The sequence below is a fragment of the Eretmochelys imbricata genome, chromosome 11, assembly GCF_965152235.1.
Source record: "Eretmochelys imbricata isolate rEreImb1 chromosome 11, rEreImb1.hap1, whole genome shotgun sequence".
Lineage (NCBI taxonomy): Eukaryota > Metazoa > Chordata > Testudines > Cheloniidae > Eretmochelys > Eretmochelys imbricata.
Genome location: NC_135582.1, coordinates 62,459,317 through 62,484,365, shown reverse-complemented (window position 1 = coordinate 62,484,365; position 25,049 = coordinate 62,459,317). Strand labels below are relative to the sequence as shown.

The window sequence follows — 25,049 nt, the reverse complement described above, 5'->3', positions numbered from 1 at the left end:
AACCCAGCTGTATTAAAACTGAAATAACATCATTGATGTGAAACCAGGGATTTTAAACCTTTTCATTCACTACATTACGGTCATAACACATCTCTTGTGTGGCATGATCACACAGACACAGAGAGAAAATATAGCCAGACCACTTGCAAGTACAAAGTCAAGACTCTTCCACTAGGCTCTACCCAGTAGAGTGCCAATGAAGAATATATTACAGAGAGGAAGAAGAGGGGAAGGATGAATGCCTTATCTGTAGTTTGATACATCACTGATCTCTAGACATAGAAACAATATGTTTTTCTAAGGCACTTGATTAAAACAAAACAAAACACCACATAATTTTGTTGTTGGTGTTGGCAACAGGTCAGAAGCAGAGCAGCTTCGCTCTGAAGGGATGAGAAGATGACCGCAGTTTGGTTTAAACTGTTTACTTGATATCCAAACTGGAGTCTTGCAGCTCATACCTGACTCCAGGGAAAGCAGAAGGAATTACCATAACCCCAAGGAGAAAGAATGGTTACCGCCTTAGTAGGCAGTCAGTTAATCTAAGCGTGTTGGGTCTCACCCCACACTGCATCCCACTCCACGGGATGGTGCATGATAATAGTTAATTTTTTCCTTCTTATTCTGAGTGGCCATCATAGTAGGAAAGAATTTAAATATATAGCTATATATATAGCAAGCCATTCTCTCAAAAAAGCCATCTCCAGAATCTTGGGAACTTTACAATTGTGTGTCTTTTGTTTGCTGCAATTTTCTATATATATATATACTTTAAAAAAGGATAAAAGAAATAAAAAGAGCCCTTCTGAGGAAGGTCACTGCTGTTTCAATCCAAGTTCTGGATTTAATAAATGGCTCTTATTCATAAATCACTTTAAGGCTCTTCAGCTTCTCTCTGAGGGGTGCGTCTACATGTAAGGTTTCTTTTCTATTTTGCTTCTTAATCTCTTAAGAAAGCACGGCTGTTTCCCTTGGACCCTAAAATTGGTGTAATTCTTTCCACCCCCTACGCCACCTGGATATGGAAAGTTAAAGGCAACAACCTGCTTTCATTTTAGGCGTAGAAACTGTAGCTCGCCAGGTTTGTATAATGTGCACCAAGAACAAATCCCTTAACTCAAAAGAATATCTGAAGGGGGAGAGAAGCGGGATGGGCTTTTGTGTGTGTGTTATTTCTAAAGACAGAATGGCTGAGGAATTTTCAGCCTCGTATTCGAGAAAGGAAGTGGGAAATAATGATCAACATTTTATTTCTCACATCCAAAAGGTAAACCATCATTTCCTTGGACACGTCTCAATCATTCACATAAAGGGGCAAGGGAGCATCTGAGCTCCTTTCCTTGTTCCAGCACAGTTCTCATAATTACAATAATTATTCAGATACTGTAGTCCTTGCAGATTGTGATCCATTTACTGGAGTCTACGACTGTGGTTTACGACAGAGACCTCATGCCCATGCCCCCTTCTGTATTCCAGATTGGTTTGAGATTATGGCAATCCATTCCCATAGAAAACAAGTAATCTTCACCAGCTACTCTCGCTGGAATGAAATGTCACACGTGATTCCGGTGCAATCAGTCATGCCTCAGAACAGCACTTCTGGTGGTTCATTTTGACTTTGTGCTTGATGCCATCGTACAGCTCAAAGTTGTAGTTCTCCAGCGTAGTGGAGCTTCGAGAGGACAGACCAGTATAGGAGCATGTACAGTAGAGCAATAACCCAGCGCAAATGGCCCCTAGGAGAACTCCAAGCGAACTCATAGCTATGATGGTAACTAGGATTGGATCCAGAGTGTAGAGCCAGCTCTTGTCTTTGTCCAGCTTTGGGGTTACTGGAGAGTTAGTAGAGAACAGTGTGGTTTTGTTATCCAGACCAAAATAATCTGCAATATAATTGACAGTTATTAGCCGGAGATCTTTATTCACCTTAAACTTATTTGTAAATAACAACATTTGTGATGGTCAGAGTTAGATCCTCAGCTGGCGTAAATCAGCAGAGCTTTAAGTCAATGGAGCTATAACAATTTACACCAGCTGAGAATCTGACTTTTCAAGTGCAGTTGTAGTCAGAAATCAGGTTCTCTGGGAATCACCTCTCAGGGTCTCTGTGGCCTGTCAAAGCTCCCATACCTAATTTGCACCATTTACAGGTCAAGATGCAATGTGAGCACCAATTAATGTTTGAACGTTCAGTTCTGTTGACGCCACCACAAAAACAGTTTGTTGACTTTGCCATGCTGATAGCAGTAAAAAAAAAAAAAAAATTATATTTTTTAGGAACTTAGATGCAACTTGAATGGCACATATACAGTAATAGGACAGCATACATTTAGTTACAAGGGGCCTGTTTTTATATAACCACTTTTTTTTTAACCATACCACATATTAAGTCCTTGAGAAATAAACAGAGATGGTGTTAAGCAGCATCACTATAAACTTTCCCATATTAAGTACACCTGACTTGACTGAAAGGACTCTTCATCTATAGAAAGCACTCTTCCCACAGGGCCTTATCCTGCACCACTGGAGTCAACAGGAGCTTTATTATGTATGTCAGTGGGCACAGGATTAGGCCCATATGTCCTATGCAATGTCACTGTTGGGTTTCACTGGAGGCAAGACTGTCACTTGTAACGACAATTGCAGTACATTTCTATCAGTGACTGAGACAATAATACTTACAGAGCACTCTGTGTTCAAAACCCTGTATGGACACACATTTGTTAATTCACACAACATTCCCTGTGATGCCGGGGGATAGGTATTATTATCCCAAGGCTGCCCAGTGAGGCCTTCCAGACTTCAAACCCTATGCTCAGGTGAACTTTAGTCATAGGCTCCACAAAGCCGTAAGGGGCAGATTCTCAGGGGCCGTGAGCTGGCTTCAGTGGAACTACGCTGATTCACCGGTTGAAGATCTGGCCCGTTATTTTGATAATCTTCCATACATTATAAACTCTGGAAACAGGGGAGGGTGGACTGGTTTGGGGGGAAAATGTCCAAACCTCATCCCAAATCCTGAAATGAATCCCTAATAATTTTTGAAGATTTGTAAAGTTCAATTATATTTAAGACCGAGCTCTCCCTGCCTGAAGGGGGGCCTCCTTCCTTTGCTGAAATCCACCAACAACCTCTCAGCAATTCCGCCAGTGTCTCTTAAACTGGGCCGGCTGCTGTCTTAATTGTAATACTCTGCAGATCTCAAAGTATTTTACTAAGGAGAGAAGAATATTATTACCCCCTACTTTGGAGAGGGGGAAACCGAAACACAGAGAGATTGATGACTGGCCCAAGGCCACACAAAGAGCCAGTAGCAGAGTTGAACTAAAACTCAGCTCTCCTGATGCCCAGTCCTTTGCTGTGACCACTACACCACACCGCTTCTTCAAATTTTGTAAGCAATGTACACTGCTCCTAGTTCAGAGCAGAGGTAATGCATTCTAAACAAGCTGTGATCTGGGGGAAGAGCTTGAGGATGTGAGATTTTAACAGACCAGCCATTCAGAACCCACCGATATACCAGTGGCTCTCAATCTTTCCAGATGACTGTATCCCTTTCAGGAGTCTGATTTGTCTTGTGTACCCCCAAGTTTCACAAAAGCACACTATTACTGAAAAATTGCTTACTTTCTCATTTTTAACCATATAATTATAAAATAAATCAATTGGAATCTAAATATTATACTTACATTTCAGTGTATAGTATATAGAGCAGTAAAAACAAATCATTGTAATAAATTTTAGTTTGTACTGACTTCATTAATGCTTTTTATGTAGCCTGTTGTAAAACTAGGCAAATATCTAGATGAGTTGATGTACCCCCTGGAAGACCTCTGCATACCCCCAGGGGTACGTGCACCCTTGGTTGAGAATCACTGTGAGAGACAGTGTCACACCTGACAGTCTATCCTCCCAATGATGGTTTATTACCAAATATAGAGAGTCGGTTTGGGATTGGGGGAAGGGAGTTGAGGGGTAAGATGTTTTCTTAAGGGCTGTTAGGATCAGGAAGGGGGAGCTGAGATGAATGGGTCCCTTGGGGATTGGAAGACATAATAATTAGAGATAGGCATGAACTGGAATCCCAGATTCCAAACATTCCCTATCTCTGGGATCTTTAATTGAGTTTTGCAGCTTGCCCTTATCTCTGTAGAGGTCCAAAGTATTGGATTCAAATACTCCTGTACTTGAGGAAAGTTCAGCTCCACATGCAAAAATTGTGGATTGTACCCTTCTCTAGTAATAGTAAACTGTGATAATACAACATACGTTTCCCCCTAAATTGTCTGCATGACATTTTATACTCACCGTCTTCATTGTCATCTCCAATGTCTTGCCCGGGGATTGCAAAGCCATCCTCTAACCTTGGGAAGTCCACTAGAATGACAAGACACAGTTTTGGAGTATTGAAAACAGTCACTTTGTTATGAGACCTGCCAGGTTTGAACTATTGCAAAATTTTCCACAGCTATGGCCAAAGCCAGTGAATAATCTTGCGTATACAACAGAACAGGTGCTTCATGGTACATCACATCACATTTTTTCCCCACTAAATGACCAGCTTTTAAGAAAACGAAACAGAGGAAAAAGAAAGAAGCCAGATAATCTGAATACCATTGAAATATTGTCATTACTGTCTTCATAATGGCCATAACTCATTATTAACATGGTCATGGGTATTCTACTTATAATTTTCAATAATATCTTAGTGCCCATCATTAGTTGCCATTAATAGTAGATCCATTTAACACACTCTACATTTCATCATCCCACATACATCTTAGTGGACACAAAGCCCCAATGACCCACTTTCTCTTTGGTTTCAGATAAATTCGCAGTAATTTAAGGAAGTCATGTATCATCATTACAAGTTTTAATGTAAAAGCTGGTTGAGACAGAGTGAGACAGGGAGATTTGTAACTGGGTGTCCATATTCAGGCATTTATGTTAACATATTTCTGATCCAAACGCCTTTTAGTGGTGATATTTCTTTTTATTGTTCAGCATAGATCAAACCCTACTAACCAAATGTGCTTGCCACAGTTGGAGTAGAGCTAAGTTACTTTGCCGTGCAATCTTTCCAGTATTAGCTCTATTCCAGGATAAATGCCTTTGCATTTAAACTTGCCTACATTTTTCAAAACTAGCTCTGATTTTTGGATGCCCACCTGGAGACACTTAAAGAAGATCAAGCTTGCTGAGGGCCCAGCTTTCTGAAAATCAGACTCCTACAAAGTGTCTCAAGTTGCACACTCCAAAAAGAGACACTTTTGAGAATATAAGCTACTGTTGTGTATCTCACATGAGTTGCAAAAGAAGAAAGAGATCAATGTAATTTAAAAAAATCACCTAAGACGACAAAGCCAAAGAAGTGTAGTGTGCCTAAAAAGCAACGTCTCACAGTTCTAAGGGCCTTTCCAAAAATTGCAAGCTACTGATTAAACCTAAATTAATGTGTTTGCCATGAGACTGTTACACAGGTGCCTCTGTTCAGAAATTTGTATCGGGGTCTACTGGTTTCAAGAACTCCAGCTTAATGCTATTCATTTAGTGAGTTAGGGCAATTTATATCACAGCATGGCTAAGCTTGACAAGAAGGGGAAAAAGACATACACACATCCATTGAGTAGTTTGAACTGTTACCCCATCAACACTTATCAAGAGGGAAAGAACTTCAGTGCCTTAGAAAACACAATCAATAGTCTATCCATCACTGCCTCCATGTGCATTAGCCTAGAAGCCTGGGTGTATATCAGCAGCACTGTCCCCCTCAAGAGCTCCTCCTCTCTGTCCCAAACCGACCCCTAGATTCCCACCATGCCATCAAAGCCCCACCATCGTTCTGGTTAAGGAGAGACTGGGTGCAGTTCTCCTTCCGAACACATCAATGTTGCTCCTACAGGGCCAAATGAGTAAGTGTTGAGATGCACAAGGTTGGGGTGCCTTAAAGAAGCCAGAATTACTGAGCACTCACCCTATGTAAAACAGCTTCTTTAAAGGCAATATGAGAAAAGGGAGCTCATTGGGCCATTAAACAGCATGAGGCATGCCTTCCTTCAAGGGCCTGGTGGGCCAAATTCACTGCGGGTGTAAGTAGTTTGTTCCACTGTCTCTCCTCATAGTTCCTGGCCTCTTCAGGAAACATGAATCCAGAAATGGGAACTTAACAGTGGGTGTTGACATAGGACAGCACCACCACCATCACTAGGCCACTGTGGCAATCCTGCCAAGAATGTTCAGTACCACCATCATTATCGTCAGTGCAATGAGCTCCACATCGAAATGGTATCATTTATTGGGCACCATGGCTTTAAATAGAAAGCTCCTGCCTGGAGAGATCACAGAATGCAGAGAGAAGGAGTATTTGTGGCACCTTAGAGACTAACCAATTTATTTGAGCATGCCACAAGTACGCCTTTTCTTTTTGCGAATACAGACTAACACGGCTGTTACTCTGAAACCTGTCAGAATGCAGAGAGGCACTTCGAGACGGTAATTCAGACGCTCTGTTTGAATTGGGCATAAAGGGAGTTTGAGAGACCTGGATGGAACAGAAGTATCTATGTCCCCCAGCCTTTGGGCCTGATCCCAGAACCTACTAAAGTCAATGGGAGTTTTTCATTGACTTCACCGGGCTTTGGATCAGGCACCTTATTAGCAGCAAACAATAACACAGACACTTTGAAAAGCCTGTGAGTTTGGGATTTAAATTTCATAGCATAAGGATATAGAATGGAATGGTTCACCTATTTACAGGTCTCTCACTCCAGACCTAGAGATAAGCCCAATATAAAACCTCAGGTCCAAATCACCTAAACTTTGGAGGAGATCAGATCTAATGTTTTGCAGCTGGAGTTGATGCAGGTTTGAGCTCTATATGCTCAGACTAGGCTGAACTTAGATCTTTGAGGTGGTGGCTCAGCAGTACTTCAGCTCCCAAGGACAGATTGGAGACTGATTGCAGTGTCCTTAACACTGGTGTTAATGCTATTATTTTCCCACATAGTCATTAGCACAGCATTTCCCTTCACCCTCATTATTCAAGTAGTTAAAAATGTTTCTTTTAATTTTCAAGTGAAGATGGGAATACGAACACAGAAGGAACCGCTTGTGTCCCTCATAATGATCAGTGATGAATGTAGAGAGAGAGAGAGAGAGAGACCCAATTAATTGAGCTGAGGCCCTGCTATCAGTAACTTTTCAAAAAAGAAGGAGCAAGTTCACCTGATTTCTGAGCACTTCTGGGACTTGACCCACCATATGGAAACCTTTTAGGATCTGAAGAACTGCCTGAGGGCCTCGTGCAAGTATTTGGAATTGTTCATGTACAAAAATCACTCAGAAAGTACTTAAAGGTAATCATCAAGCAGGAGACAAGAGGTCAAATTCTGCTGTCAGTTTCACCCATGCAACCATTTTGAAAACATAGATAGCATGAGCATAAATTAAGCTAGCATTTGGCCCAGGGCCTGGAAAGGGAATCGCTGGACTCCACTGAGGCAGCAGAGTAGATGCCTGTCTCAGGCTCTTCCAAAGGCTATTCATTTTGTCCAAAAACGCATTAGAAACTCAACTCTGTTTTAGTTTCTTCTCAACTAGTTTTGGTGAGCAGGACGGAACTAAAAGTGTATCGGGTAATCAACACTTTTGAAAGAACATCAATTTTCCAAGCCTTAAAGGGAGAACTGAGCACTAGGGAAAACTTGAATAAAGAGAACGTTTATACAAAAAGCTATTTACTCTGCTAGCAATTGTCTCTATTCCCTTTGCTAATATTGCTGATATTTGTGTTTGAAGAGCTTTCTCCCACACAATCCATTTCCTCTTTCAGCATAGTCCTGTAGCAGAGCCAGGATCCTCTATTTATCACACAGCATTCTATTGCCATCAACTTGTTTGTGATGTCATGTATCTGCTCCAATGCACTGTCTATGGACGAAACCAAAAAAACCCTTCTTTTTTCCATACCAAGTAATTAGCAAAATCAGCCTTGGCTGTTTGGTGGCCCGTGGCAGCTGAGACCACTAGACTCACATCCAGTTCCTACTAGCTATGTGCTCCCATCGCAGAAAACAGCCCTGCATTTGGCATTAATTAGCACCTTTGTTGACAAGTCTCAGCACAGATGTGAAGACCTGGGTGGGCCATAAAAACTGACCCCTTGGACGTACTCCCTCTGTCAGGTTCAAGGCACGTTGTCAGAACCATGACCTGCCCAAGTGTTGTGCCACGCCCGTCATGTGCATGAACAGGATTTAATTCACCTCTCCTGTGCATAAACAGAAGGCTTTCATTCTTCAAGGGCTATCCATCTGCTAGCTTTCACATGTACTCAATTTACTTGAAAATTTTAAATGAAAAAATCATTAAGGAAAGTTATGCAAGAAAGTTAAGTGAAACTCTATTTAAATATGATGCATTTGAAAGCTTTGCCCGGTGTGAAAGGCCCTTTTTAAGAAAAATGTGTTAAATTATGGCTACGAACCTCCAGCTATTCACGCTGAAAAGCAGTAAAGATGAAGCCAACGTAAGTGATGGCTTTCGAAATGGCCGGATGCCTAGCAGAGACGGTTATCTATTGTATCTGAGATCACTGCCAGCAAGCTAAAAGGCTAATTTATGAATCCTGAAAAAGGAAGATGAGGAGGTTTTAATCAATGTGGTTGAAACATCTTAAATAGAATGAACATACCAGCTCAAGACGTGGGGCTAGCAGGACAGAGGTTGGTATTTTCAGAGACATTAGGAGGCTAAATGTACATTGCTTTAAAAAAGTGACTGACCATAATGATTGCAGGGGATGTGACATAGGAGGTAATGTGCTGACCTTTTTTGCTGCTTTTGCTCAGATTGGGCTTACGTTGTAAGTGAAAACAGTATAGAGATGTCAGTGTAGTCTGGAGCCGATATGCATGTGTATGTCTCAGTCAGTGTGCTGGGTAAATGGCTTTAAGCCCACCCAACCAGCCCCGCTTTGGTCTATGAAGTTCGGTTTCAGTGCAGTGGCACTGTTGAGGGAATGACACTTGTTCACAACACCTGACATCTCAAAACCAGCATGCCTACCTACAACATAGGCCACAACAGAACCACGCTCAGTAAATTTTGCATCACACCCATACATTTCTCTCTAGGGGGCCTGTTTCTATGTTTAGAAGGCCAGTTTTCCAGACCTCAGATCATTCTTGTAGCTATTTTCTGAACTCTTTCCAATTTGTCAATGTCCTTTTTGAAGTGTGGACGCCAGAACTGGACACAGTGTTCCAGTAATGGTCTCACTAATGCCCTATACAGAGTTAATATTACCTATCTCCTCCCATTTGATATCCCTCTGCTCATGGATCCAATGTTTGCATTTGCTTTCTTAGCTACAACATTGCCTTGGGAGCTCACAATCAGTTAGACCTCAACTTGACAGGCTGCTTTCCCTGTGGAACCCTACTGGTGCTCTGAAGATGGGTTCCCAGAACATGGGCTCACAATGTAGCAGTGTCATGATGCAAACACTACTATTTCGCAAGGCAGGAAAGCTTCCAGGTTCACTGACCTTTGCATGTCGTCAGAACCTGAGCTGCTTTGGGTTTGTCTGCTCCCAAATACTACAGCTGCCATGTACATGACACACTTTACTTAGAAGAAACTTGTAGGGATTTTGTAGCCATCAGACTGAGGTGAGCTGCCAGAGCTCTGTGACGGTGATTCATATATAACTCCAGTTTTTCATTGCATTTCACTCATCAGTGATGTATGCAAAGGTCTATTTCTTTTCTTTTTTTTTTTAGAAAGTATCTGAATTACTCTAGTTTATTTTGCATTCTTGGTGTACTTTGAAATCTGATCGAATCCCAAAGTGATCGCCTAAAATAACAGCACATGATTTGCTGACACAGTGCACTGGGAATTTCCCCAAAGAAAGAAATCCACCTACATACGCATCACGTCCACTTACACACTTATCACTACCCCATCCGCTGGAGAGACAACATGTTGAGTGGGCAGCAGAGCATGAGAGCAATTGTAAATGAGTGATTATAATGCAGTGTTGGTGACCTGAGAGACTGAGTACCACCATGTGACCAAACAATAATGCACAGTACAGCTTGATATTTTAAACTCGTACATGCATGGACACTCAGGGTTAAAGTTGTCCTGCCCACCTGGGAACTTTTATTGCCTCAGCCATTTAAAACAGAGCCATTTCTTTTAAAAATATTTAGAGGAATGATCTGAAGCCCTACAGTTTACAAGTGTTTTGGGCCAATACTCTCTTGCCTTAGTAGGAGTGTGGATCAGTATTTTAAAAAAGGGAGAACTGGGCAATATAATGTGGGGACCAGCCTTGTGCTAGCAGAAAAATGGACTATCATAGGCTACTGTAATATTGTCATAAAGGAAAGGCTGGAAATGTACTGCAGAGAATAATCCTTGCATTGGCAGGAAATGCACTAACTGACCTACAACAACTATCTTTGGAATGTCAGTTGCCTTTGTGTTTTTGGTGTTTGCTAGGTCTGCGTTACGTTTACTAAGGAGGTAGTGTTGCCTAGTGGATAGAGTAGTGGCTTGGAACTCAGGAGACCTCTGTCTTAATCCCAGCTCTGCCACCATCCTATGAGGGATGCAAGTCACCTCCCTCCCTGGAAATGGAGATAATGATACTGACTTCCTTTGTAAGCACCTTGGGGTCTATGGATGCCCAGTGCTATGTATAAGCTAGGCATTAGTAGTAGTGGTATCGATTAAGGGCCTGATTCAGGAAAAGCAGCCCAGGTCAGCAAAGCTTAAAGTTAAATACACCCTTATGTGTTTTGCTGACTAGAGTTGGGGTAGAATGTGTGCTTAAGTATCTTCCTGACTCAGAACCAGCAGGAGGGAAGCTAACATAGAAGCTTTTAAAGGTCATCACTATCAGCACTCTTCTATCTGTCATTTCCATGAACCCATAAGCTCAGCTCCACTGTATCTACGCATTGCAACACCCTTGGTCCTCTGCTATGAATGTCGCACATTACTGGGTGATATCATATAATCTCTATGGTTCTTTACACATAGAGTGCAATACTAGTACAAGGCACACAAGGAGACTACACTGCAGAAATATGTCCCCCAAAGGCCTGTAACGTTGTGTAATGTTGGGTGGTCTAGATTCCATATAAAGCAGGGCACCAGTATTTGCATGCCATATCAAAAATGCTGTCGAGAAAACTAGAACTTCTCTGTCCATGAGGAATAAGAGCTCAACTTTTAACATCCTTTTAACAAGCCTTTTACTTCTTTCAGTTGTTTATTTTTTTAAATAGCGGAATAACAACTCAAATGTATGTTGTTTTGTTTTGTCGTCGTGAAGCAGCCTACCTTGTCATTACTTCATTTTGCTTCCCCACGGCAGTGTTGTCTCTATAGATGTGATCACCAGATGGTTGTGAGGTGGATAGGTCCCAATGTGAGCGAATGGAAAAACACTTCACAAACACATGCACCGCATGAAGGGTTACTATCTTATATGCTTAGTAGCTGTTTTTCGAAATGATATATCCTCATCATTTCCAAACAATTTTCCCCCCAAACACTAAACACACTTAATTTACACACAGACTAAATCCCTGCCCAATTTTAAAGGAGAGCTGTGTTTTGGATAGAGCTTAACATAAAAGGAAAAAAGCCCCTAGTATCAGTTTGACCATCTTGCTTGGTATTGTAACTCCTGTACTTTGTATTTAAACCACCTCCCAGGAAGCCCTGGTTTGGGACTAAGCTCAGAGCTCAGAAAGGGATCATAGAATCATAGAATAACAGAGTTGGAAGGGACCTCTGGAGGCCATCTGGTCCAACCCCCTGCCCAGAGCAGGACCAATCCCAACTAAATCATCCCAGTCAGGGCTTTGTCAAGCCTGACCTTAAAAACTTCTAAGGAAGGAGATTCTACCACCTCCCTAGGTAACGCATTCCAGTGTTTCACCACCCTCCTAGTGAAAAAGTTTTTCCTAATATCCAACCTAAACCTCCCCCACTGCAACTTGAGACCATTACTCCTTGTCCTGTCATCTGCTATCACTGAGAATAGTCTAGATCCATCCTCTTTGGATCCACCTTTCAGGTAGTTAAAAGCAGCTATCAAATCCCCCCTCATTCTTCTCTTCCGTAGACTAAACAATCCCAGTTCCCTCGGCCTCTCCTCATAACTCATGTGTTCCAGTCCCCTAATCATTTTTGTTGCCCTTCGCTGGACTCTCTCCAATTTCTCCACATCCTTCTTGTAGTGTGGGGCCCAAAACTGGACACAGTACTCCAGATGAGGCCTCACCAATGTCGAATAGAGGGGAGCGATCACATCCCTCGATCTGCTGGCAATGCCCCTACCTATACAGCCCAAAATGCCATTGGCCTTCTTGGCAACAAGGGCACACTGCTGACTCATATCCAGCTTCTCGTCCACTGTCACCCCTAGGTCCTTCTCTGCAGAACTGCTGCCGAGCCATTCGGTCCCTAGTCTGTAGCGGTGCATTAGATTCTTCCGTCCTAAGTGCAGGACTCTGCACTTGTCCTTGTTGGATGGGGTGCATGACAGTGTATGTCACAATGGACACACCTATACAGCAGCTGGAGGAGTATTTCCCGGCTTGGCTAGACGTGCACGCACTAGCTCTGCTCCAGTTAGCATGTTAAAAATAGCCATGTGGCCATGGTGGCACAGGGGGGAGCTTGGGCTAGCTGCCCAAGTATGTACATAGGATGTCAGATGGGGTGGTACTTGGGTGGCTAGCCCTCCCCATCACCTGTGCTGCTGCAGCTACGCTGCTGTTGTTTGCATGGTAGCTCGAGCAGAGCTAGCTTCGGTATGTCACCCAAGCTGGGAATTACACCCGTCAGCTGCTGTGCAGATGGATCAAGAGGGACATTCTCCTGCTCTTGCTGTGTGCTACATTCTGAATCCGTGTGAACCTCAGGGTCAGTTTGCGTTTTCAGTTAAATATAGAAAGAGGGATTTTCGCTAAAAAAGAAAAACTAAAGAATGGTGATTCAGAAAGAAAGGTGCAAGGATAAACAGGAGGGGACAAGAGCATGGGGGAAGTAGAGTCATATCCCTCTTTCTTCAGAAAGCTTCCTCCCCTACGGCCTCAGCCTGCTCCCATTGAAGTTAATCTCAAGAGTCCCGACCATTTCAATGGTATGGGATCAGGCCTCTAGACAGGGGGTTGGTCATACATTTTCCCTAACAGATGGGCATGGGAAGCAATAAGAACAAAGTGGATGTGAGAGATTCAGCAATGATGTCATGCCAGGGCTGACTTTAGCAGGTATGTGGCAAATGAAGGGCGCCCCCTCCCCATCATTAGAGTCTTAAGTGGTTCCACATAGGCTCCTGGAAGGCTTCTGATTTTTGCATATCACCAATGAAAGCTGCGGTGAAATGATGCAGATTGCAGATGTGTCTAATGATGAGCAGACGTACCAACATCTGTGCTATGCTACCCAGTGTTGGAATATCGCTTGACTGTCTCCTGCCCTGGTGTGCACACGCACAAATAGTATAATCAGAAACTGCCTGGTCTCCTGAGGCGACACGACCAGATGGCTAACAGATATTTTGCTCTCACTCCTTCTAATGTACAGAGTAAGCAACAGACTATGCTGCTTTTGTGCCCCTGGTTCCGCTTTGCTTAGCTATCTAGGCAGCTGGCTGAGCGAAGTGATTCCTAATGGAGCCCTTCACGTGCAGGTCACTGGTTCAACGCCATCCCAGGGCGGTGATCGGGAAAATTGTTTCCAATCTGATGTCCGTTGTGCAGTTAGTTGCCCACGTGACAAAACACAACTCTTTAAGTTGGTGCTGCCGGTTGTCATTTCCAACCGAGAGGCCGAAAGTGGAATGTGCGTGGAGACCGACCTATCATCTCACACTGACAGGTGCTCCCTGCAGAACAGGGCTGAGCCGCATTGGCAGGGCAGTCTGAAGATAGCTCGGCCACGTTTGGTGGCTAGAGCTGCCAAGCCACCACCTTTCATGAACACTAAAAACGGTGAGGAGAAAAGAAACGAGCTGCTCTGCTTCCTCTTGATCTTTTTATCTCCCTCCTTGTTGCCGTTGTTTTGGATAATGGGTATTGACGCTATCCCTCAAACTGGCAGTCACTTCTGGGATTGCTATCAGCGTCACCGAAGCCACTGACGGAAATGCTGTGGCCAAGAGCCAGGATGCTGTCTAGCTTCTGGTCCCTGCCTGGAGTCTTTGAGCCTGATTCTGCTGCCACTTACTCTGGTGTAAATCAGGAAAAGCTGTGCTGAAGTCTTGTAAGTCTGGCAGTGCAAAACCAGTGTCAAGGAGAGCTCAGGAAAAGCACATGTATCCTATCACATGAGAAACAAAATCCAATTATTGATGCTATCTGCTATATGCACTCCTGGGGGAGCTGCCCAGAAATCAGTGGTGTTCTCCCAGCAAGACATTTGGCCCAGTGTGTGTCCAGTCATGTTGCTGACTGACTAATTATTGCACCTTCTGGATCTTGTGCAAGTCTTCATCTAAGTCACACCCTCAATGTGAAGGGGTAGCCCAAGAAGGAAGAGCCCAGAACTTTCAACAGCACAGCCCACGATTTTTTTCTTCTTTAATGCTGTGATTTGTTGCTGCTTCTTTTGTCCTGTCCTACAATGAGTGGAATATTCAGGCAGATGCACACTTACTATGCATGGTGTCTGTGCCTATTGTCCTTAGCACAATGGAGCTTCAGCCTACAGGTGCTTCCATAATACAAATACAATCCTCAAACGCCTTGGCTTCACTTTGGTGTCCAGAGTCACCCGTAAAGGCTGATTACTGTGAACATACTTTTCTGGCATAAATATGATCCTTCACAATTAATCACAGAGCAATCAAAAGCTATTGTCAGAATTGCCATACAATGGCACTCTCAGCAAAGAGGCGAAGCACAGAAAACACCTGTGCAGTGATTCATTGGTGGCTAAACAGGCCATTTCAGCCTCCAAGATAGTTAATCTGGTCTGTTGCACAGGCAACAAATGCACCAAAGAAACTCACCCACCTTGTCCCTACAAATGGAACTATTTTAAATTAGAGGAAAAACTAAGTAAGTACTTACATATTGTATACACAGAAAGAGTCCCACCAGTATACTAGCATTTAAATGAACCTTTCTGGCCATATTTTTGAGTGACGTGTACAGACACTGGTTCTGCTTCTGATCCACTTACACTTGTCAGCTCCACTTAGCTTAGATTTAGACCAACATGGAAGCCTAGCACTTCAAAATTCTAATTGTCCTGCAGGGTGAATTCCATTGAATAACCTTGAGTTCCTGTAAAAGCAAGCAAACCAAAAAAACCTCCCTCCTGTCCTGAAGGACCAGAGGGATTTTAAGGACCAGATCTTCAGCTGGTATAACTTGGCTTAGCCAACAACCAATCAGACCCTGGTCCCTAAGTTAACTACCTAGTTGTTTTGTAGATAAGATAGCTTTATGTATTGGAACTAAACCACTTGCCTTAAATCACCTGTGTTCTTCGGTGCTACAGAAGAGTGAGTTGCTTTTCCTCAAGCATATATATGGTGCCTTGTGTGACCATCTGCTATACTACACATACTCCAGGACTGATACTGACGCTGAGAACTGAACTCCATGAACCTATTGCAGTTATTCTCCTAAGGCCAGGTCTACACTAGAGAACTAGGTTGGTTTAACTATGCTGGTTGGAGTTTAAAAAAATCCACCCCCTTGAGTGGCGTATTTAAGTGGACAGCGCTAGGTTGATGGAAGAATTAGTCTGGTGACCTAGCTACCTCCTCTGGGGGAGGTGGATTATCTGCGCTGATGGGAGTCGCCCCTTGGCATAGGTAGTGTCTACACTGAAGCACTACTGTAGTGTTTAAAGTGTAGGCAAAGCCCTGCGTCACTAACACAAGCCCCTTAAGTCTTCCTTCAATCATGCAATGACTGACTGTATTTCGTTATCTGTCAGCACACTCAGGGTATGTCTCCAGGAGTACAGCTCAAGGTTACATCCACAAAGGTGTGGTTATGATGACAAAGATACTCACAATCACTTTGTGTATATAACTGCGGAGGCTGCCTCTGGGCCTTCTGCACAATAGACATGAGCTGCTTCCATTCTTTGCTCTAAAAGAAGGGAATGCTGCATATTGGAACGCTGATCCTTCACTGTTCAGCTGGCCCTTCCCAGGAAAGCTCTACCGCAGAGGTAGTCAATTATTTTTTGTCAAGGGCCAAATTTCTTGGTCAAGGTATGGGCAATGTCTAGATTCCAGAGAAAATAATTAAAAAACCCTCCAACAATAACGATAAGTAAATAAAAAGATTGCAGAGTCCATTCAAAAGCGTCTGGTGGTCTGGATTTGGCCCGCAGTTTGCCTATTGACCACCCCTGCACTACCCTTTTGAGATTGCTTTTTAGGGATGAACTCAGTGCTTCATATTTACTGCTGAAGAGAGTTTACTGGAATTGCACGTACGCTTTGTTTTTTGCAATCGTGCTAATTTTGGCTGTTTGTGCATGACACGCTCCCCATCCAGCCTGTATGTGCTCCTGTTTCAAGCTTGGTCAACTTGTGTGTGAAGTATATAAGGCGTAATTAACCCCCAAACTACCCCTCCCTTTTCATTTGCTTACTTAAAGATTTTTGCTCATAGTGAGACCATCAACATTTTCTCTCCCGCTCTCTTTTTTGTGCATGTTTGTTTTGCATTTTGCTTGGATGGTCACTGAAGTGTAAGAAATGCAAATTATGAGTGTTGGCGTGCCAGTGATCTGCACAATTAAAGCAAAAAAAAAAAAAAGAAAAGGTCTACAGCTCTTCAGCTATGCTTATATTTGTACAGCCACAGCAAGAGGACAAAATTTGAACTCTGAATTCTTTGATTTTGGCCTGAAATCCAAGTAAATCCAGGAAGTGCCATTGCAAAGCTACATGAATGTCAGCCTGAAGCTTAATGCCGAAGGAAAATAAATATATACATAAATGTTCTCTTTAGAAAAAAATAGAGCTGGCTTCAAAATAGATTTTAAATCAGAGGCCTAGCTGCTGGCTCTTCTGAGACAGTGTAAGATGCACAGGCCAACATAAAGGCCAGGGAAAGGAGAAATACTACACCAGAGTCATCTGTATTAATCCTCGGGCTTTCTACAGTGCAGCTGGGCCCCTGCTTCCCCATGTGGGTAGACAGACACGCGGTCGCTCTGCTGGAGCCAGAGCGCTAACAACAGCAGAGTGGCTGCAGTGGCTCAGGCTAGTCACCCACGTACGTACCAAGGGTCTCCAGGCTTGGGTAGCTAGCCCAAGCTGCCCCGGTCTCGCTGCTATTTTTTAGCTGCTAGCTTAATCAGAGCGAGAGTATCTACGTCTACCTGAGCTGGAAATTCCGCCTCCCAGCTGCGGCATGGATGTACCCTAAACCCAAGGGCTGCTGAGCGCCTCTTCTTTTGTACTGGGGTGGCTCTCCTGAGCCATCACCCTACTACGCCGGCAACATTGCTATTTTTAGCAAGCTAGCTCGAGCAGAGGTACATCTCTGTGAGCTGAGAATCACCCCCCACCTTCCTGGGGCTCCAGTCAGCTGCACTGAAGGCAACTGCGCTGTGTTGACTGACACTAGCTGAAGCTCTGGCCCTCACTACCTATTTTAGCTTTGGTTTAAAACCGTTACATGATGGAGTCCTTTAACTACAAAACATTACCCCTCAGGACCAGAGCAATCTCTACAGTAGCCATCAGCCTCTTTGGGTGCTTTTGAGCACAAAATGCAGAGGGGGGTGGGGGGTGGTCAAGGTCCTCGGCTGGTGTAAACCGGCGCAATTCAACGGGTGTTAATGAAGTGGTGCCCACAGACCCCAGCAAGGGTCTGGCCCACGCTGCCTTGACCATTTAATTCTAAACACTGTGCCAGTCCACGTAACAAACTCCTGGCAATGGTGAACAAACCACTGCCACTTTTCTGTACAGCTGACATTCAGAGGGGCAGAAAGGTTTTTTAAAAACCTGTTGTGATTTTCTTTTAATGGTATAGTGTGTGTATCTTGTGTAGGGACTAAGTGCACAATTTAGCCAGCTTCCCCTAGGGCACTATGAAATTATAGGTCCCAGGCTTATTTAGCACTTAAGTAACTTTAGCAAAATCCCCAAACAATCATGTGTTGGCTCAGCTGCCCCAAACTCCTAACTAGGAATGGTACAAGAGAGTCTAAAAGCCACTGTTAAGGACCTGATCCTGAGCATAGGGGGGGTCAGATTCTCAGCCGATTATAATCTTGGCACACCTACACTGACTTCATGTACACCAGCTGGGGAGCTTGCCATGAGGTTTTTGTTAGTGACTTGAATGGAAGCATAATCAAGCTTTTAGTTGCTAAAGGAAAGAGCCCTACCACTCGGAAGGGAACGTGTAATGACACGTCAGTTTACCCAATGTCGTTTTCATAAACAAACAAAGAAACCCTCCCCAGATGTTTGTATAAAAATATCATCCTTTTATTACATTCCACACAATACATCTTTAAAGAGTTTCAAATTTCCACAAGATATTTTCACACACAGGCAACTGCGCAATGCTGGGGATGTCACAGTTCTAGGAAGGGGAGTATTGGGAGTAAAAATCTTTAAGTGATTTTTGTCGTCATCATCTTTGGTGATTTTTATTTTTAACACTGGCCCTCAAATGCTCCTCTCAGATACACCAAAGCACCCTCCCTCACGGCAGGCTTGCCTTGGTGTAGCCAAGAGGAGAATTTTACACAGGGATGTCGTACCAACTTCAGAAATATTACTAGAGGCTTCCCTACCCTATTGAAAACTGTAGGTTTGATCTGAAAACGCAGCAACAGTCTTTCAATATTTTATGTCCATTGTTATCTATGATAACTTAGCGTTGGGGATATCATAGCAGAAGTGATATGTTCGATCCTGCCAGTGCTACATAATGAAGATGCTCACTAATAAATGGCTTCCATGCTGGAAGAAGCTCTCCTAGGGCTCACGTGGTACTGAACGCATCCTGAGAGGTGATGGATGCCCCTGAGTGCCTCCTGACTGCAATGGGAGTTGAAGGCACTTAGTCCCCTGGCCCCCAGGCTTGCAATCCCAGATGTGTGTTAACTCTGCACATCTCTCTCTTTCTAGATGCATCCACTACCACACATGCTCAATGCGGAGAATCAGTTTTAGACGTTGTGCACTTTAAAAACTATCTCCCTACCAAAGCAGCACTGTGTGATGTTACCAACTACGCGGGCATCTCCAAAATTGGCAGAGTAAACTGCCGCACGCACTGAAGCATGCTACTGACTAAGGCTGGGAAAGAGAGAACAAGAGTGACAATCCCAAGAACGTGCGCCATTGGGGATTGGCTAAGACTCAAGCAGCCCTGGTCTCTGTCATGATATGTGCCAACCCTGCGTGCGTAGGTCACACTTTCATGATCTGACAGAATGAGCAAGACTGCAGACAGTTAGCAGAACTGTTATCTTTGTTTCTGGGGGCAGAGAGCAGAAAGGGTGGCTGGATGTCTTAATGGGGGGAATCTGATCACTTGCCACAACTGAACATGAAAAAGCCTGAACTGTGTTCCATGGAGGCGCATTCTGCACAAATAGAGCAGACTTAATGATTCAAACCACCTTTGCGTGTCATCGCTTGGTAATTTATATAAGGCATTTTCACTGCATTACTTCAGAGCCAATCAATAGGTGGAGGCGTATCTTGGTTTCCATTATTTCTCCTAAGTTAAAGATGCAGCAATATCTGGATTTCACCAGGCCTGTCTGCTAGTGTTCTGTTTGCTAGATGTTACTGATGCTCTAAGAAGCAGAACATTAGCAAATGCAAAACTAATTGACATTCTAGAAAGTCAATTAGCCATTTTATGATCCAGCAGCTACGAACTTGGGCAGAGAAAACAGAAGGTAAATTAGACTCGTCTTTTGTAAATTTCTAGTAAAATGACAAGGAAGAGGATTCCCACTTCCCCTGCAAAAAGATAAACATAAAAACATCAGCATCCGGAGTGAGGTTCCTTAAAAAATAAATAAACCTCAGATTCAAGAAACTACAGTATTTAACATCCACCTTAGATCTGCTTTAAGTCTACACATTACTCCAAGGCTGGGTTTAACAGATATAAACTAAACATTCTTTATGAGCTTCTCTGTTATAAGGCAACTTGAAATAGATTCACTTCTGGACAGGGGTGGGGTGGGAGGTGGTTTCTGCTACCAAACAATGGCTGTGTTATGCTGGCTGAAGAAATAATAAGACAGGTCTTAATTTTGAATGGCGATGAACCTCTCTGGATCCTTCCCACCATCCAAGGGGGTCTTTTGGACTGTCCAGCATGGCCTGTTCTTTTCATTATGCACCCGCTGACGTTATGATATGAAATATAAACCCAGCCAAAGCTAGATAAGGCAACAAAAAGCATTGTTCTCTTCCCCAAGTAAACAAATCAGTATATTTATCGCAAATGGTATCCCAGGCCTTCCACAGGGGATAACACATTCCCTGTGTAAGCAGAAGCAATACAAGCAAGTTAAAAAGGGGCCTCTTTTAAATATACATTCAGTCAGTCAGCCTCACACACTCCCATGCACACTTACATACATATATTTATATAGACACACACATATGCACGCACGCACACCAGCTTCTTGACTTGCCATCAAGTTTCCTTGCAGGTTGCCTACTGGGAGAATCAGTCTTTGAAAATAATAAAGAGGAGCATTCCCTTTCAAAGTGACATGGGCGGGCTCTCTCTTCTGGCGATCCAAGCTGCAGCATTAGTTTAGAGGTTGTAAAAGAACAGGAAAGGCTGGGAAAGGTAGGGGACAGGGACAGAGATGTCTAGAGTTCACACAGACGCTAGGTGAGGAGAAAAGTGCAAAAATCGAGGCAACGTATTTGAAGTCTTAAATTTTGTTTTTGTTTGTTTTGTTCTTGCTCCTGTTCGGCTCTCAGCAGTGCGAGCTGTGGTCTTGCTCTAGTTTTATTGTTAAGGTGGGCTCCACTGCCAAAGGGGCCCCGTTGGTATAGTGGGAGGTTTTGTAGGTGATGGCGTGATCACTCTTCTTGGCCGCATAGCGGAACCGGTGGTAGTGGAGCACAAGGGCCAGCGCGACGGAGACCAGCACCAGAACAGCACCTCCGGCGGCCATAACGTAATACCAGTAGGCTGGGATGGGCTGCACTGACACCGTGTCCACTGTGGGCTCGCTCCCTGGCAGAAGGGTGCCCCCTGGTGGAGAGACATAGAAGAGTGTTGCTAGGTGGGATGCATGCAGACTAATAAAAAGAAACACACATGCTTTCAAGAGTACAGCGCAGCATTAAGTCAGGTTATGTGACCCAGCTCCAGATACGAAACTTCCTCTTTGGGAGAAACACAATTTGGGTGTTTGAGGAGCAGACATATTAAAGCGGCTTATTAATTAGCCAACCTGGATTTAAACACAAATTCCAGCTTTTTTTGATATCCAGGGGGTTTTTTTGGGTTTTTTTGGAGGGCGGCCTTCCCCAAATCAGGTAGGTCTTGTCTCCACATGACAATTTCTGTCAGGCGAAGACAAAACGTTACAGTTTTAACTGGAGGTAGAGTTTCATAGCAAAGCAATAAGGAAGTCGCAATAGAATGCTAGGAAAGAAATCAGAGGGAGAAATATTCTTCATTCTTAAGGGAAAAACAGTGAAAAAGATCTCTCACCCAGGGTGCCCTAGACATCTATACAGAGATGGGACCATTACAATCATCTAGTTCGACTTCCTGCATAGTACAGGCTGTGGACTGTCACCCAACCATTCCTGCACCAAGACCACGATCTTCAAACTTTTAGCAAGCCAGGGATGCACAATCCATGCTGCTGAAAACTAAACTACTGTCAGCCACCTGTGTTGCTGAATTCAGTCTGGGGCACTCACTGGTCCTCCATGTTTAAGCCTTTTGGTGCCTGCACATCTCTCACACAAAAAAAGGAAGGGGTGGGGGAGGCATGTATCGTTTTGTGGCCGAGCTATTTGTTTTAAAGGTCATGTCTGGATAATACAGCATACATATGAATTCTGTTTTATTGCCAGCCCACGCACACATGCACACATACGTCCTCCAAGAGACTCAGAAGATGCTAAGTGGTATGTTTAGGCTAAAACCCACATATCTCACTAAAGCAGGGCGGCACTAATGCTCACGCAACTCTTACTCAGACCGCTCAAATGTTGCTTTTGGAGACAAGTCATATCTAACTGGGGATGCACTTTTGGAATTTATTGATTGTCTGGTCCATGGGCGAGAGTCTCTGAGGAAACTTTCCAGCTCACTTGTTCTGTTGTTGAACAAAGACATTTTAGTATTTCTCTGGAGGCAGCCTGACGCTCGTCTCTTTTTGCTATCGTTTCTGCAATAGAGGGACTCTTCCCATACAGACGGAGCTGCCAGGAGCATCTTAAAGTGGATAGTTTGTGGGCTTCTGTGAATTGGTGTCAACTTATTATTCAGCTCACTGATAATAACTGCTGCTTGGCAACCAACTCTGTGTCTGTTTTCAGTGCATGCGCAGAAGATTCCAAGGGGAAAACGAAATACTGAAGGATGAGTCCTGCTATGCAGCAAGGATGTTTCCCATAACAGTCCCCCCTCCCCCCAGGTGTCCTACGAGACGGAGGTGGTGATCTATGTGGTAGGTCTGCAGAATTTTGTTCTGCTCTAGCCTACATAGGAGATCAGTTGCTGCTTAGTCACAAAAAGTGATGGGAGTGAAAAACAGGGATCAAAACTACATCCAGAGCGCTTGGTAAAGACTGATAGGGAACATCCTGCTTCTTTGGTGCAGGAGATTGGAAACGACCCACACGTTTGTAATTCCAGGCAAGAAAGAGTCTCCTTTCTCAGAAGAAATGTACGTTCCCCTCCTGATACACACACACTGTCACAACCATCATTAACTGAGCCTCTGTCTCAGCAGAGAGGCCATTTACTGTATGGTAAAACTCTCCTTTCACCCTCTCCTAGAGGCAGTCGCTCCAGAACAGAGTGGAGGGACATGGGCGGGGCAGCATGGGCGAAGCCTGTACTGTGGCTGCCCGTGGTGCACCTGTTCTGGGCATAAGCAGAGATGCCAAGAAGGTCTGACCTACGTGAAGTTGGGCAAGTCATTGAATCTCTCTGTGCCTCAGTTCCCCATCTGTACAATGGGGATAACAGCACGGACCTAGCTCCCAGGTGAGAATAAATACATCACAGATTGTGAGGTGCTCAGAGGCTATGGTAGTGGGGCCATGAAAGACAAGGAAAGAAAAGCACAACACGGCTAGGAGCTACAATAATACTCATGCTAAATAATAAACACCATTTGACTATCATCCTCCTGTCCACTCTCCCTGAGCCAGTTCCTGCGGGGCGAGGGGTGGTGTTGGTACCAGTCTTGACGCTCCAAGACTCTTGGATGGGGTTGGCCAATCTGCCCCCTCCTCCCCACATACCTGGACCTAAGGGGCCCTGGGCACTGTTGTCACCTCACACCACTGCAGTGGCTCCTTGCTCCTCCCTATAGTTGCTACCATGGGGGAGCCCGGTTTGCTCCCTATCAAATATTTGGAGGAGGAGTCCTAAAATCCCCCCCCCCCGTTTTTTTTCTTTAAATAGACCCATATTGGGATATTCCTGACACAAAAAGGTAGGAGCACAGATGCTCTGCACACAACGGTAGTTAGCACAGGTCTGCGCCCCATGCGGGCACATGTGGCTATCCAATGGCAACGGGCTGTCGTTGGTAGGCAGTGTGCGAAGTGTGAGGGGCAGGGTAGGGGGAGATTACTGACTACACGGAGCTAAAAGGAAGTGCACACTCGTGCCTATGGAAAAAAATTCCAAATGAGAATGTTTATTTAATGTTCTTGTGGAAAAACTGCCTCATTTCAAGCTGGCTGGTGCACTGAGAAAGAGAGTTTACAAAGTGGTCATAAAACAATACCCAAGTAATAAACTGCTGATCTCTTTGGGGTGGGTGTAAAAGTACAAACTGTCCTGCAAAATGACAAATGATGCAAATATCTCCACAAGATCTCTGCTTGCCACCCAGGCAGCACAGAAATGGAAACATACAGATGTTTTAATTATGGCTGTTTAGCGCTAACTGGCACTTTGAGGCCCAGATTCTCAGCTGGTGTATACCAGCATAGCACTATCGAAGTGGGAGGAGTGAGGCCTAAGGATCTGGCCCCAAATACCTTAAATTCATGCTGGAAAAGAGAGTAGTGGTCTCTTCTCCGTTCCCAAAGCCTTGCTGCTTCCTTCTCCTTAAAATCAAGGATTGCACTTTCTTTAGGTGAAGGATGCAGAAGCATGTGAAAGAAACTTGCCTTCCCTCTGGCAAATGGACCCAAGCAGTTGTTTAATTTTAAATGATGGGGGCTTTGCCAGAGCTCTGTGAGGGTGTATAATATACCAGCGAGTCTCACAGATAACCAGTCACTGTTTCCAAAAGCAAATCCACTTAGCTGAGTCCTAACAAATTTACATATGTCTAATCACCATCTTTGCTTGCTCAGAAACACCTACTCTTAATCTGACAGCTAGATGGGTCTTGAGAAGTCGCAACGTAGCAGCTGCCTCTCAGACACTGAAGGCTCAATTCTGGGTGCAAAGGCCAGTAGAACATATCCTGGATAACAATATGGTGTGCTTACATAACACTTTCCATTGAAGAGAGTGTTACAAACAATTAACTTCACCTCACATAGCTACTCTGAGCTATGACCCCAGGTACATAATGGAATTTAACACCGAATTTGCTCCTGGCCTCAGAAATCATGCCCAGAATCTCAACGTTCATTCAAAAAAAGGTTTTGTCCCTTTATGCTTGCAGACATAATCTTAAAATGCGAATAGTGTAAACCAAGACGGCAATGCCTGCCTGAGTCTGCAGAGAGTCTGAAACAACAGTGTTGAGAGGTGTGAACTGAACCATTCACCTCAGTCAGGGCCCAGTGGACTCTGCAATTCAGTATCTGTGGAATCTGGCATTTTCCTAAGATC

General features: G+C 44.0%; 1 protein-coding gene across 3 annotated transcripts in view; it reads right to left on the bottom strand.

Annotated features, from left to right (window-relative positions):
* Positions 1 to 1,233: 1,233 nt before the first annotated feature.
* Positions 1,234 to 25,049, bottom strand: part of NRP2 (neuropilin 2) — a 118,832-nt gene continuing 95,016 nt past the window's right edge. For 2 of the 3 annotated variants that reach the window (XM_077830147.1, XM_077830148.1), the window contains exon 16: positions 18,502 to 21,257. In XM_077830147.1, coding sequence (XP_077686273.1) covers positions 20,977 to 21,257 — 281 coding nt within the window. In that variant the 3' untranslated portion in view covers positions 18,502 to 20,976. Of the gene's footprint in view, positions 1,884 to 4,308; positions 4,378 to 18,501; positions 21,258 to 25,049 lie in introns of those variants that run through there. The other variant, XM_077830146.1, reaches the window with a different exon arrangement.